Below are 12562 nucleotides of genomic sequence, written 5' to 3' on the forward strand. Positions count from 1 at the left end.
ATCTCTTTATTTTGAGGGGAGAAGATATTTACTGTTCACAGGTATATCCTCTCCTCCTCTTCACTGCAAAACTCTGGATCCAAACCATTGATATCCTCTCACTTCTTTCCTTGTGAACAGTACATCCATGGGAGTCTAAGACTCTGTTTGGATTAGGGAGAGGATGTGTGAGGATTTGAGGGAATGAATGTGTGAGGATGTGTGAGGATTTGAGGGAATGAATGTGTGAGGATGTGTGAGGAAAGTGTGAAGAAAGTGAGGGTGTTTGGATTGAGGTATGTTAGGATGGATGTGCGAGGAAAGTTTATGGAAGTTTGTGAGTGATGTGATGGTTGTGAGAAAATTTTAATTTTTTTAAAGGTGTGAAATGTTACTTTACAGATTTACCCTTGTCTATTAAAAAAATTAATAAAAAAATGACTTGTTTTTGTTTAAAAATGAACAACTTTCACATATTTCGTAGATTTAAAAATTATAAATAGAAAAAATATATATGTTAAATGTAAATATGTATAATATAAAAATTATAATTAAAAAAAAACATGTATTCAACAAATTAAATAAAAACAGAACTTCAAGTAATTTCTTTAAAATATTAAACATGTGCTATAAAATTGAAAAATAAATCAAATCTTATATAAATAAAAAATATTATTTTTTAAAATTAAAAACCTTGTAGTGATGAAAAATAGAAAATACTAGAACAAAAGAAAATATAACGTAATTAACAATAGAAAAAAATCATAAAAAATTATAACTCATAAACATAATAATTATACATAGAAATATATTAATATAAACACAACAACAAATTAAATAAAAACATAACTTCAAATAATTTCTTTAAATATCAAACATGTGCTATAAAATTAGAAAATAAATCACATTTTATATAAATAGAAAGTTACTATTTTTTAATATTAAAAAATCTCACAATAAAGCAATCCAAAAAATACTACAACAACAAAAATATAACTTAATTAACCATAGAAAAGGATTTCATAAAAAATTATAATAAAAAATGTTTAGTATTGTTGATGCACATGATCCAACCCAGGTAATATTTTCAATGTTAATTAGATATAGTATATTCTTTTCTTTAAACAAAATTAAATCCAACGACATTTAATAAAATATCTTATTAAAACTTGAAAAATAGGTATAACCTGATTTACTCTAATAACTAATATATAAATGGAAGATTTTATTTAAGTATATTTTTTTACACTAGTTTATCATTATTTACATAATTTATATTTTATAAAATAATAAACAAACTTAAAACTTCCTTAAAATTTATGATGATTTGTTTCTTCATTTTAAATATTATATATATATATATATTTTAAACATTGTACAATAATTTTTTTTTAAATACTAATACATTCAAATGAAGCAGTGTGACACATTTAAATGAGGATAAATTTGGAAATAATGGATGTTGACATGACTTTCCCTTTACATAGATGATATTTACTGTTCACAAGTATATTCTCTCCCTGCACACAACCATAAATCCAAATAGCTGATATCCTTATCACTTCTTTGCCTGTGAACAGTACATCCATAGAAACAAACAGGGGATAAAAGAAAATCTTATAAATAAGTTGAGAAAATTAATACCAATATAAGAATTGAAAAATAACTTTGACTTATATAAAAAAACAATATTAATAATACCATAGGTCAAAATAATAAACTTTGCTAAAACTAAAAAGTCCATCTAATACCAACTAAAAAAATCTCTATTAATATCAACTAAAAAATCATTTTTAACACGGAGAAAAAGAATATTATTGTTGTTGAGAAAATAATTAAATATTAGTTAAAAAATAACATTAATTCACGTAAAAAATAACTTAAATTATAAACAAAAAATAACAATAACCATGAAACTTAATGATATCCACACCTTAAATTGAAAGGATAGTTTGAAATAAGAGACATAATAAGTATAAAAAGAAAAAAAAAGTTAAAATTATATGATTGTAAAATACTCAATATTTTTTAAGATTTTAGTTTTTTGAAGTTAATTAAATAAATTATTTCATCAAACAATTCAAATTCTTTAAAAAAATATATTATACTCTTATAAATACTTAGTATGTTTTTTAAATTAAAAAGGTAAAAATGTACTTGTTGTAAAAAATGTTTATAATAAATATATAAAATGATGTACAATAAAAATATATGTATTTATAACTGTGATAGTTATAAATATGACACAACATAATTTTAAAAAATATTTAATTATTTATTTATCTAATTATAATTTGGAAGATTATAAACATATGAACACTCATGTAAAGTACGCACAACATTGGAATGGTGAAGGCCATAACGGTTGGACCAGGTTTCAGGTTTCAGGTTTCGTATAACATAAATTAAGAATAGAGAAAAAAATCAGCTATAGTTGGATAGGTTTGAATTTAAATTTTTAAGTATATTTTTATTGATCATTAGATCTAGTTTTTACATATTTTTTTTTATCAATTTATTCAATTGAAAAAAATTGTAACCACTTCCCTAATAGGGAAAAAAAGATTACAAGTTGGGCCTAATATTACAAATTTAACAATCCAAATTTAAAATGGATGGTAACGGGTTATAGTCATAGTCAAAGTAAATCGGTCCAATTGAGGGATCAGCTATAAATATACACATACTATATTTTCTCTATTTTATTTAAACACTTGCGGTTTGGTTTGGTTTCATTTTGCGATATTGCTCTCTTCTTGGTTGTTAGGGTTTTATTTGTCTCCGCAGAACGAGAACTAGGGTTTGTGTGAGGCAGGAATGGGCAGGTATCGAAGCCGTAGTAGAAGCTATAGCCCTCGGCGTCGAAGCAGGACCCCACCGCCACCGCCACCGCTGCCGCGCGGTCGCAAGCGCTATGTCGACGACCGCTATGGTGACAGCAGGTCATACCGAGACCGCCGCTCACCTCTTCCTTCCGGTTTGCTCGTTCGCAATCTCCCCCTCGATGCCAGGTCCTTTCTTCTTCCTTTCTTAAGGCTCTTTTTGAACTCATTCATTACCTGACGTCATACCTCACATTTCATTGCTCTTTATGCACCAAATTTATGTATATCTATAATCCCTAATTTATAATGGTAATATGGAAATCTAATACCATATTTTGGTATACACATTGTTTGGCCTGATGCACTTTAATTGCTCTCTCTAATTTCACATATTTTGGGAGAATTGTAGATTGGATATCCTATAAATTAAATGATTTCTTTCGTGTACTTCCCACTGCGAAAAAGAGACTGAACCAATGGGATTTTTTGGGGTAATTTTTATATTATTTTATATGTAAACCGATATAGGAAGGAGAAAATGTTCGCGAGGTTATATATGCCGCTTTGTCAGGAAGTGTTGCAACACCCACATTTCAGTGCCTGAGCTCTCATTTTGACTCTTTGAACTTTCTTTCGGTGCTAGCGAACACGCATTCAATGACTATTTCACGACCCTCTTTTACAATTATCCAATTAAAGTTTGAATGTGAAGGGATTCAAGAAATTAAACTGAAGTTTTATTGTTTGTGTTGCAGGCCTGAGGATCTTAGGATCCCTTTTGAGCGCTATGGTCCTGTGAAGGATGTTTATCTACCCAAAAATTACTACACTGGGTATTTTTGTTTTACCATCAAAATAATATGCTTTTGCTAGGCTTGTTACACACTTGTTTAATACATTGCTTTCACAGGGTATGTTTGGATAAGCTTCTACATAAGTTCCTTCCCCTAGGGGATAAATAAGAAAAATCTTTGAAATTAACTACTCCTTAAGATAAAATTGACTCGTGCACGAGTTAAATTTTACAAACTCTCGTGTAGTTTCTTTAATCTGTATTCTTAACTTGTGCCTAATCTAAATTTGCTCATGTAGAAGTCAAATCCATTTATTTTCTTCTTATTTTACTTCCCTGGAAGGGCTTATGGGAAACTCGTCCAATTAGATCCTTAAATATTATGCATTTTGTTTTCAGAACATTGAAATTTTATCGAATTGATTTTGTAGTGAACCGCGAGGCTTTGGATTTGTGAAATATCGATATGGTGAAGATGCAGCTGAGGCAAAACAACATCTTAATCATACTATCATTGGTGGACGCGAAATAAGAATTGTTTTTGCTGAGGAAAACAGGAAAACTCCTCAAGAAATGCGTGTTAGTTCTCGAGGAAGGTGTGACTACAGTTTGACTTGCTAATTTATCTCACTGTTGTAATTATGAATGCATCTTCAGTAAACTTCTTGTAATGTTTAACATTTCTTTTTGTGTTTCTGTTACAAGTTCTCGACATGGGGGTGGTAGAAGGAGAAATCGATCTAGATCCCCACAGCGCCGATATCGCTGTCAGTACATTTCTATTTTAGTTTCATAATGTGATAATTATCAAATTATATATTTTGTTTAACCTTTGTGCTTGAGCTCTTCCTTGTTTTTTTATGTTATTATTTCTCTTAATTTTGCAGCCTATTCTCGGTCTCCATCACCTGCTAGGGATGATTCAAGGTATGAGTTTTACAAAGTAACCGTCTAATTTTCATTTTAGTTTTTTTTTGAGCAAATCATAGTTTTGGGATATTTTTTTGCCTGAACTAATATCTAGTTTTCACTAAAATGATGATGGTGCTACATTTTATGGTATTTAGGTACTGAAATATTATTAATAGGACTTCAGAAATACTTTCATTTCTAAGCTGTGACTTGTGAATGTTTTCATTTGAGCTGCAATGTGATAGGTTTCTAATCACAGATGAATGATATATCAATTAGATATTTGATCGAATTATGGTCGAAGTTGGTCACCAGAGATTTAGATGGTCGAAGAAGAGTTTGCTTGCTGATTTTTGACATTATTTTATACATTCTTGCTGCCTGAAACCGTTTCAGGTTTTGTGTAATTAACTGTCTTTAATATACACCCAAAATTTCTCTTTGATCTGGATTTGTTCTCTATTATAAACAGTTTTGGTGCCATGGCCTCTACTTTTATGTTGTTTACGTTGCACAATGTAATGAAACTATTGTGTTATAGTTTAAGTAATTGATGTATTTCATTTGTTTTGGTGTTTATTTGCAAGTATCAATGCTGTCCTCAATCTTATTGAAATATCTTAATAGTACACTTACTGAGTTGGTTATTATGTTTGTTTACTAATTGAACAGTATGTCTAGGTGTTGTTTGTGTCTCTGTACTGATTGACATTCAAAGTAGCTAGTTGATTTATATTGATGTTGATAATTCTTCTACTTCCTCCAGCTAGAGTATAATTTCCAGGTTTACTTACAATTAGAACGGCTCCCAGTCATTTGACGTTAACAACACTCCTTTAATGTGTTTAAATGAATTGAATGATATCTGCTTATGGTCTTCTTTATGCAGATAATAAAGTGAAATGGAAGACTTTAAAGATGGATTAATAAAGATTAACGAGTAAAGAGGCTTAAAGAGATGCGCTACTTTGCTTATGTATCTATCAAAGTCTCCATAAGAAATATCGATACCAAATTTGCATAATTGTGCCAGTTGCATGGGCTTTCCCTACTTTGTGGTATTTGGTTTGTGCCTGAAGGAATGGTTAAAACGAGTACTCTTTTGATTCCCTTGTATAAATTTTATGAGGAAGATTATATAGTTTAATATCTTGTTTTGCGTATACTATCCAGTTAAGAAAGAATATAAAGCTTATAGTTGGCCAAAGAAAATCACATCCTCAAAGAATGGAAGCCAAAGTTTATACCGGTAGATGTATGATGACATTGTGCAAGAAAGATAGTTGTGATTTTAGAAAGTTGGAACAAAGAGAGCTATGAAGTTACCAGATGCTGATCTTGCAGTACATCATAACTCTCAGTGTTTGGATCCAAGTGTTATATATTTGTCCAGAAACTATTGAAAGGTACAGGTAAAGGTCATATTTTGGCTAATTAGATTTTGAAGAGGAAGTATTATTTCTCTCATAAAACAAAATAAAATTTTGGTTTTCATTTGAATCTCAGTGCTGGGATCCAAGTGTCATATTTGTCTAGAAACTATTGGAGAGGTAGGTAGAGGTCATATTTTGGCTAAATTAGATTTTGTAGGGAAGTGAGTATTATTTCTATTGTGAAATAAAAATTGAAAGTATGGTTCGAGTGATTTTCTGATAAATTTTATGTATTCTGGTGTAGTTCCATATCTTCAGATCTCGATTGGTTTGTGAAATGTTTATGGTTGGTAATTATTTTTCATGTGGGGTATATGTAGTTGTATTCTTTTGGCCGCACTTATATTACCTATGATCTATAACTAAGATTCCACACTGATGTGTTGACTTGACATATAGGGATGACAGGGGTAGGGATGATTATTATTCTCCTGAGCGATCAAGATCTTATTCTAGGTCTCTCTCCCCTAGTGGTGGGAAGGACTACAAGAAGTCCCCTCGTCCCAGGGAGAATGGTCGAAGTCCTGATGACAAGAAGGGTCAGACGCCTAGCAGATCCCAGAGCCCTAGGGGTAATGATCGCAGTCCATCAAGGTCTCGTTCACGGTCATACAGGTATGAATTTGAAGAGTATTATTGATTGAATTTGACATAATTGCAAGTATAATCAAATGAAATTTCTTTTAATTAAAATATGGTCGTTCAGTTTAATGCATTGAAGATTTTTTTTGAAAACGTAAAATTGTAGCAGGTCATATTTATATAAATAAGGCTCCGAGTTCTAAAGATGAATTTACCTTTAATTCATTCTTTTGATTTTAGAATCGAGCTCAGTTTAGAGATTTTAAGTGCTTTATCTTAAACATTGGAGACAACACCACATTACAGTTTTTGTGTGTAGTAAATGCATAATAACATTTGAGTTAACAAAATAACAAAGGCCACTACCTCCTTCCGAGGCTGATGAACACTTGTCATTCACTAGTTAAGTTTACTGATGGTATAATTAGTGTCTCGTGTCAGGATGTTTGCGAAGTTTTGTTTGAACAAACGATAACTTGTACAATGACTTGGATTTGTAATTTAATTATCGTTGAAATTCTAGTACAATGGTTGATTAGTTCTTTCTCTTTGTGCAGTCCACGCTGAATTGCCATCAATCGGATAGTTGAAGGTGGTCAATTCCGTCTTTCTGTGACCACATACTGTAGCTAAAAACTATGCCATTTTGAAAGATGCAAATGTAGCTTAGAAAAGACTGTGATGTGTTAATATTTAGGAGTCCGTTGGCGATAACTATCAGAAAGTAGTTTGGTTTGGTTTGTCGTTTTGGATGACTCGGATTAGACTTTGTCGTCAGTTTCAAAAATTTCAGACATTTGTTCATGAATCGTTTCTATATTTATAATATGTTTGGTTCATTTTTTTATTACTTAAAACTATTTGAAAGCTAAAAATTTGAAGTTTGTAGTTTTTGGCTTAAATTTTATATTAATTTTAAAGCTGTGTTTGGTTGAGGGAAAAAAAGTTGATTAAATTTACTAAATTGAAACTTTGTTGAGAAATCTATTTACAGATTGTCGAGAACTTATAGTGTAGTGTTTTTTGTTTTATTTATTAAAATCGTCATAACACCTAAATTTGTAGAGAGTTTTGATTTGGGTTAACTGGACTGTGAGACTGAGTATAGACAAGCCATTTTGTGAGAATAAAGCGGCTGTGTATTTTTGTGACTTTATAATTGGAAAAACTGGTAGAAAGATGTTTGACTGTATCACTCTGAAGAAGGAAGAAGGATATGGTGTGGGTTAGGTTGTTATATGCCCATGCTCACTGAGCATTTTTAAATTTCTGACTGGTTATTAAACCGATTGATATATTATGTTGATCATTGGTCAAACGGTGGGTTCGTAGTTAAACTAAATAAATTGGTATATATACATAAAAAATATATAGTAAATTGTGTGTATTCACAAAATTGGACACAGCGATAAAGTTTTTCTAGTCCACAGTTCTCAGATCAAATCCATACTAGTGCACTTTTTCAATGGAGTCTGATTTTTTTTTTGGGGTCTTTAGGTTGAAGTGTTAATCAATGATAATTGGCAAATTCAAATCAAAGTGATCTGTTCTTATCAACTCAAGATAGGACTACACCCACGCTATAAATTTTGCAAGCAAATAATCATTCTAAGTTTCGTACTCATTTAGGGAACAATTTTCTTCATCTTCCAGTGTAGGTTAAGGTACTCTACTTTTCATGGCATAATACCAATGTACGATGATAACGAATACGCACAAAGGATCCAAAAATAATTATTTGAACTAGTTTTGCCATGTCCTGTTCAGCCCATAAGGTAGGTTAGGATGAGTCAACTTTCCTCTACTTCCTTTTTAAGATTTATTAGGAAATAGTGATTGTGTTAAGATTTTTGAAGCTAGTTTCACAATCAATTTGATTTAAAAATGGTTTCAGGCATAGATTTTTTTAGATTGATGTTTTATTTATTTTGTCTTATTTAGTTATGATAATTTATATTTAGTTATTGGAACATACTAAATACATCCACAATAGCAAAAAATAAAAGAAAAAAGGAACAATGAATATAAATGTTAAATTAGAAATTTTACATTTCAAACACATGTATCACACTACTTTATTATTATTTATAGAACTGTTATAGTACTTAGTTAATAGTTTACTAACTATCTAACTAACATGTAATATTGACTCAGTTATCTACAACACTTTTTCTTAATTCATAGGAGTAATAAACCACAATCTCACCATCTCTCTAATCAACTTAAATTTGTTAACTTTGAGAGCCTTTGTTAAAATATTAGTAACTTGTTCATTGATTTGTGATATTTTAACTCCAATTTATTTTCTTAGTAAGTGAAATCTCATTTCAATATGTTTAATCCTTCTGTGAGCAATAGGATGTTTAGCCAAACTTATAAATGACTTGTTGTTTACTAGTATCTCCATAGATTCTTTTCTTTCAATTTTCATTTTTGTCATCAAGTTCTCAAGACACAAGTCTTGACAAGTTTCTATTGAGGTTGCAATGTATTCAACTTCACATCAAGATAATGTCACCACTAACTCCTTATTAGAACATAATGAAATAGGTGATCCACACACTATAAACACATAACTTCTATACTTTTTCCTGTCACTTTTATTACTACTCCAATTTGAATCACAATAATTAAATACTTCATAATTGTTTTTATTATGTTTTAAAATCAACAACCCATATCCTAAAGTGTCCTTAATATACCTCAATATTCTCTTAGTTACAAGCCAATGTGTTCTTAGTATACCTCAATATTCTCTTAGCTACAAGCCAATTAGAGAACCTTTGATGAACTATATACCTACTAATCAGCCTTATTCCATGAACTATGTTACTTCTATTGTTGCATAAAAATATTAGCGAACCAATAATTTTTTTATACAAGATTGCATCGGCTATCTTGTCACTTCCTTCCATCTCTAATTTTATACCACAACCATATATTGTTTGTAAAAAACTACAATCTAGAATATGATTTTTTTTAATATTTTAATTGCACGCTTTTTTTAGTGCATGAAAAATTCATCATTAGTAAATACAAATTTTATTCCCAAAAAAAATAGGATAATAATACCAGATTGTCATCTCAAAATGCAACATAATTCTCCTTTTAAACTCCTCTATTTTACAATATTACTGTCAATAACTAATAAGTCATCTAATAACTAATAAGTCGTCTATATAGACGCAAATCATCAAATCACTTATAATAACTCTCATATAAACTACATAGTCTATTGTACACTTGTTGCAACTCAACTGCAAAAGGAAACAATCTATTATTGTATTCCTTGTTCGAAGTGCAAGTTTTAGCTCATATAAAGCCTTCTTCAATTTATACACCTTATCTTCATGTCTTATCATTACAAAAGTCTATTTGCAACCATTTTTGTTTTATATTTTTATTTTTTTAGTTGGTTTTACCCCCATTTAACTCTAGTAGGCCTTTGGTTTGAGTTAATTTTTCTCTATTTTCCTTAACTCCTCCTCCATTGTTACCTTCCATTTAGGCTCTGTATTGGACCAGAGCGCTCAGGGTTCAGTGATCGTTGGTCGGAGCTTAGCATCTGCCCAAGATAGGTCATCTCGGCTTTTGGGCCAAGTTGATGGGCTAAGTGGTTGGGCTCAAGATATGTGTGTTAATTTTTTTTGTATACTTAACGTAACCCTTCGTGCGCAAGACCTAGGCGGTCAACAAGGGGTAGTAATGGACATAGTGGTGCGCTTAGTGTGTATGAGTCTAGTGCGAGTAAAACGCTTTCTCTAAACCTAAGCTCATGTGTCTTAGGGCACGATAAGTTAGGTTGCATGTATAGCATAACACCACGCTGAGGGTGGCTACGTAAAATAGATTGGACCCTTGATGCTGGTACATGAGTTGGTACCCTGGTGGTTATTCTGTTATGATTCTATGAATTCTAGAGAGGAAAAGTTTTGTTCGGTTGCAGCACCAAGAGAGTGGGCCCTTGAACAAAATATTTTCTTTTCGAGTACGCTTTCAGTTGAGATGATATTCTCGTGATAGAAAGCTGTTACAAGAGGTAGGCTATAAAAGGGACCTGAGATCCCAGGTTAAAGGGATGCTGTTACTAAGAATGAAACTAGTTACTTATTGTTTCTTATAAAGCCCTGTATTGACTTGATCGTCAGAGTGCAATAAATAGGTAGGCCCCCCTCTATCTCAACGAAGCCGCGTTCCAACGTACCAAAGAAAAGAATAAATTCCAGCAGAGATAGATGGAGTCAGAGCTTTTCTTCAGAGTCAATCGGCGAGCGGGTCAACCGGCAAGAACATCTGGCGCCCACCGTGGGACCCGCAGTTGTGCTCAAGCTTTTAGGTGTGATGAGGAATACGAGGCAAGATCCGGCATGACCAGAAGGGAGTGACAACCCCACCATACAACAACTCTTGGAGACCGGTAGTGCCCTTCAAGAGACAGTGGCGACATCCAGGGTTGACCAGGAGAGGCTCATGTGGGAGGTTCGAGCTGAACAGGTACTTAGGCAAGACCATTTCAGGGCAGAGCTAGATGCGTCACGAGCAAGCAACGAGGAGCTACGCAAAGCCAACGAGGAATTGCATAGGGACCTACAACGGTTGGGAGAGCGCTCCACAGGAGAGCGAAGCCCAACCATCCGAGCAAGGGCTCGCCCCATGCCTTTTTCACATGCAATCATGAACGATGTTGTACCTACTAGTTTCATGATGCCTAAGATTTTTTTTACAGGTACAGAAGACCCGGAAGCCCATCTCACAGCATTTAATGCCCAGATGATGATATCGGGAGGAATAGATGCTATGCATTGCAAGATGTTCATGGGCATGTTCACAGGCACATCGCTACAGTGGTTCATTGGCTTCCCAAATGGCCACATCACCTCTTTCAATCAGTTTTCTGCATTGTTCAGGGAACAATTCATCGTCAACCGAGCTCAACTGCCTGTCCCTTTTGACCTTTTCGGGGTGAAACAGAGGCAGAGAAAACCTTTGAAAGATTTCGTGAATAGGTTTGGGGCATTCGTGGTAAAACTCCATACCCAGGACAAGGCTTTAATGGTCCATGCTTTCGGGCAGGGGATCATGTTAGGGCCAGTGACTCATTGATCAGAAACCGGGCAAGGACCTTCAGGGAGATCCGACGACGAGTTGTTGCCCACATCGTCGCGGAAGAAGCTGTAACAGTAAAGCGCGGGAGCACGCACACAGGGCAGGCCAAACCCAGAGAAGGCGGTTGAGCCCAACCAATGAGAGTGCATGAAGTTGTGACCGAGAAGAGGTGAGACACCCGGCGAGCACCTTATGCGTCGAGAAAGAACCAGTCTAGGTCAAAAGCAAAGGACGACTTGCCTTTCTGACCCAAGTTCAGAATGACTTACAAGGAGCTGCTGGCTTCGCCAGGTATGGCAGACAAGTTGAGGTTCCCCCCGAAATCTGATAAGAATTTGGGGTCACACAAGGAGATCTGGTGTGATTTCCACAAGGCCTTCGGGCATGACGTGGAGCGTTGTATAGCCCTCGACTACCAGTTAGCAAGACTGGTAAAGGATGGGTTCTTGAAGGAATATTTAGAAGGGAGCCAGGAAGGATCGAAGGAGGAGCTACCATCAGGGGACCAAATGCACGAGGTGCCTGTCCATGGCGAGATTAATACCATCTCAGGAGGATTTTCAAGAGGAGGGTGCACCGCCTCTAAACGTAAGAAGTACGCAAGGGAGGTGATGACGGTAGAGGCGCGAGAGCCTGATCAGTCGGCCGAGCCCTACCTCTACTTTACCAAAGCTGATTTGAGAGACGTAGTCCCACACAAGGACGACCCAGTGGTGATCTCGGTCGTGACTGTGGGAAGAAAAGTACACAGGGTCCTCATCGATTAGGGGAGCTCGGGCGACGTGATGTTTTGGGTGACTTTCAACAACTTGCAGTTGTCGCCCGACCAGCTGAGACCATACAATGGTTGCCTGTTCGGTTTAGATGGGGACCAGGTGGAAGAAAGGGGACATGTGGAGTTGAGGACGACTTTCTCAGATGGCACCTCATCT

The 12562-nt window shown here is 34.1% G+C and overlaps 2 protein-coding genes and 1 long non-coding RNA gene across 3 annotated transcripts; all 3 read left to right on the forward strand.

The window, feature by feature from the left end:
- Positions 1-2613: 2613 nt before the first annotated feature.
- On the forward strand, positions 2614-7381 carry LOC137806936 (serine/arginine-rich SC35-like splicing factor SCL28). Its single transcript, XM_068607334.1, has 7 exons — positions 2614-2990; positions 3560-3637; positions 4029-4193; positions 4303-4364; positions 4485-4524; positions 6342-6557; positions 7082-7381. The coding sequence occupies exons 1-7, from the start codon at positions 2797-2799 to the stop codon at positions 7089-7091; spliced, it is 765 nt and encodes a 254-aa protein (XP_068463435.1). The 5' UTR covers positions 2614-2796; the 3' UTR covers positions 7092-7381.
- LOC137806937 (uncharacterized) lies at positions 5420-5824 on the forward strand. The gene is made up of 2 exons (XR_011080452.1): positions 5420-5567; positions 5683-5824. It is a non-coding gene; the product is annotated as an uncharacterized lncRNA (long non-coding RNA).
- Positions 7382-11890: 4509 nt separating the features above from the next.
- LOC137839436 (uncharacterized) lies at positions 11891-12397 on the forward strand. Its single transcript, XM_068648551.1, has one exon. The coding sequence runs from the start codon at positions 11891-11893 to the stop codon at positions 12395-12397; it is 507 nt and encodes a 168-aa protein (XP_068504652.1).
- Positions 12398-12562: the final 165 nt, after the last annotated feature.

The sequence above is a fragment of the Phaseolus vulgaris genome, chromosome 3 (assembly GCF_000499845.2).
Source record: "Phaseolus vulgaris cultivar G19833 chromosome 3, P. vulgaris v2.0, whole genome shotgun sequence".
Classification (NCBI taxonomy): Eukaryota; Viridiplantae; Streptophyta; class Magnoliopsida; order Fabales; family Fabaceae; genus Phaseolus; species Phaseolus vulgaris.

Coding starts and splice junctions, on each gene's coding strand:
- LOC137806936 (XM_068607334.1), top strand. CDS start 2,797: ATGGGCAGGTATCGAAGCCGTAGTAGAAGCTATAGCCCTCGGCGTCGA. Junction 2,991..3,559: donor AATCTCCCCCTCGATGCCAG/GTCCTTTCTTCT, acceptor TTTGTGTTGCAG/GCCTGAGGATCTTAGGATCC. Junction 4,365..4,484: donor CCCACAGCGCCGATATCGCT/GTCAGTACATTT, acceptor TTAATTTTGCAG/CCTATTCTCGGTCTCCATCA.
- LOC137839436 (XM_068648551.1), top strand. CDS start 11,891: ATGACTTACAAGGAGCTGCTGGCTTCGCCAGGTATGGCAGACAAGTTG.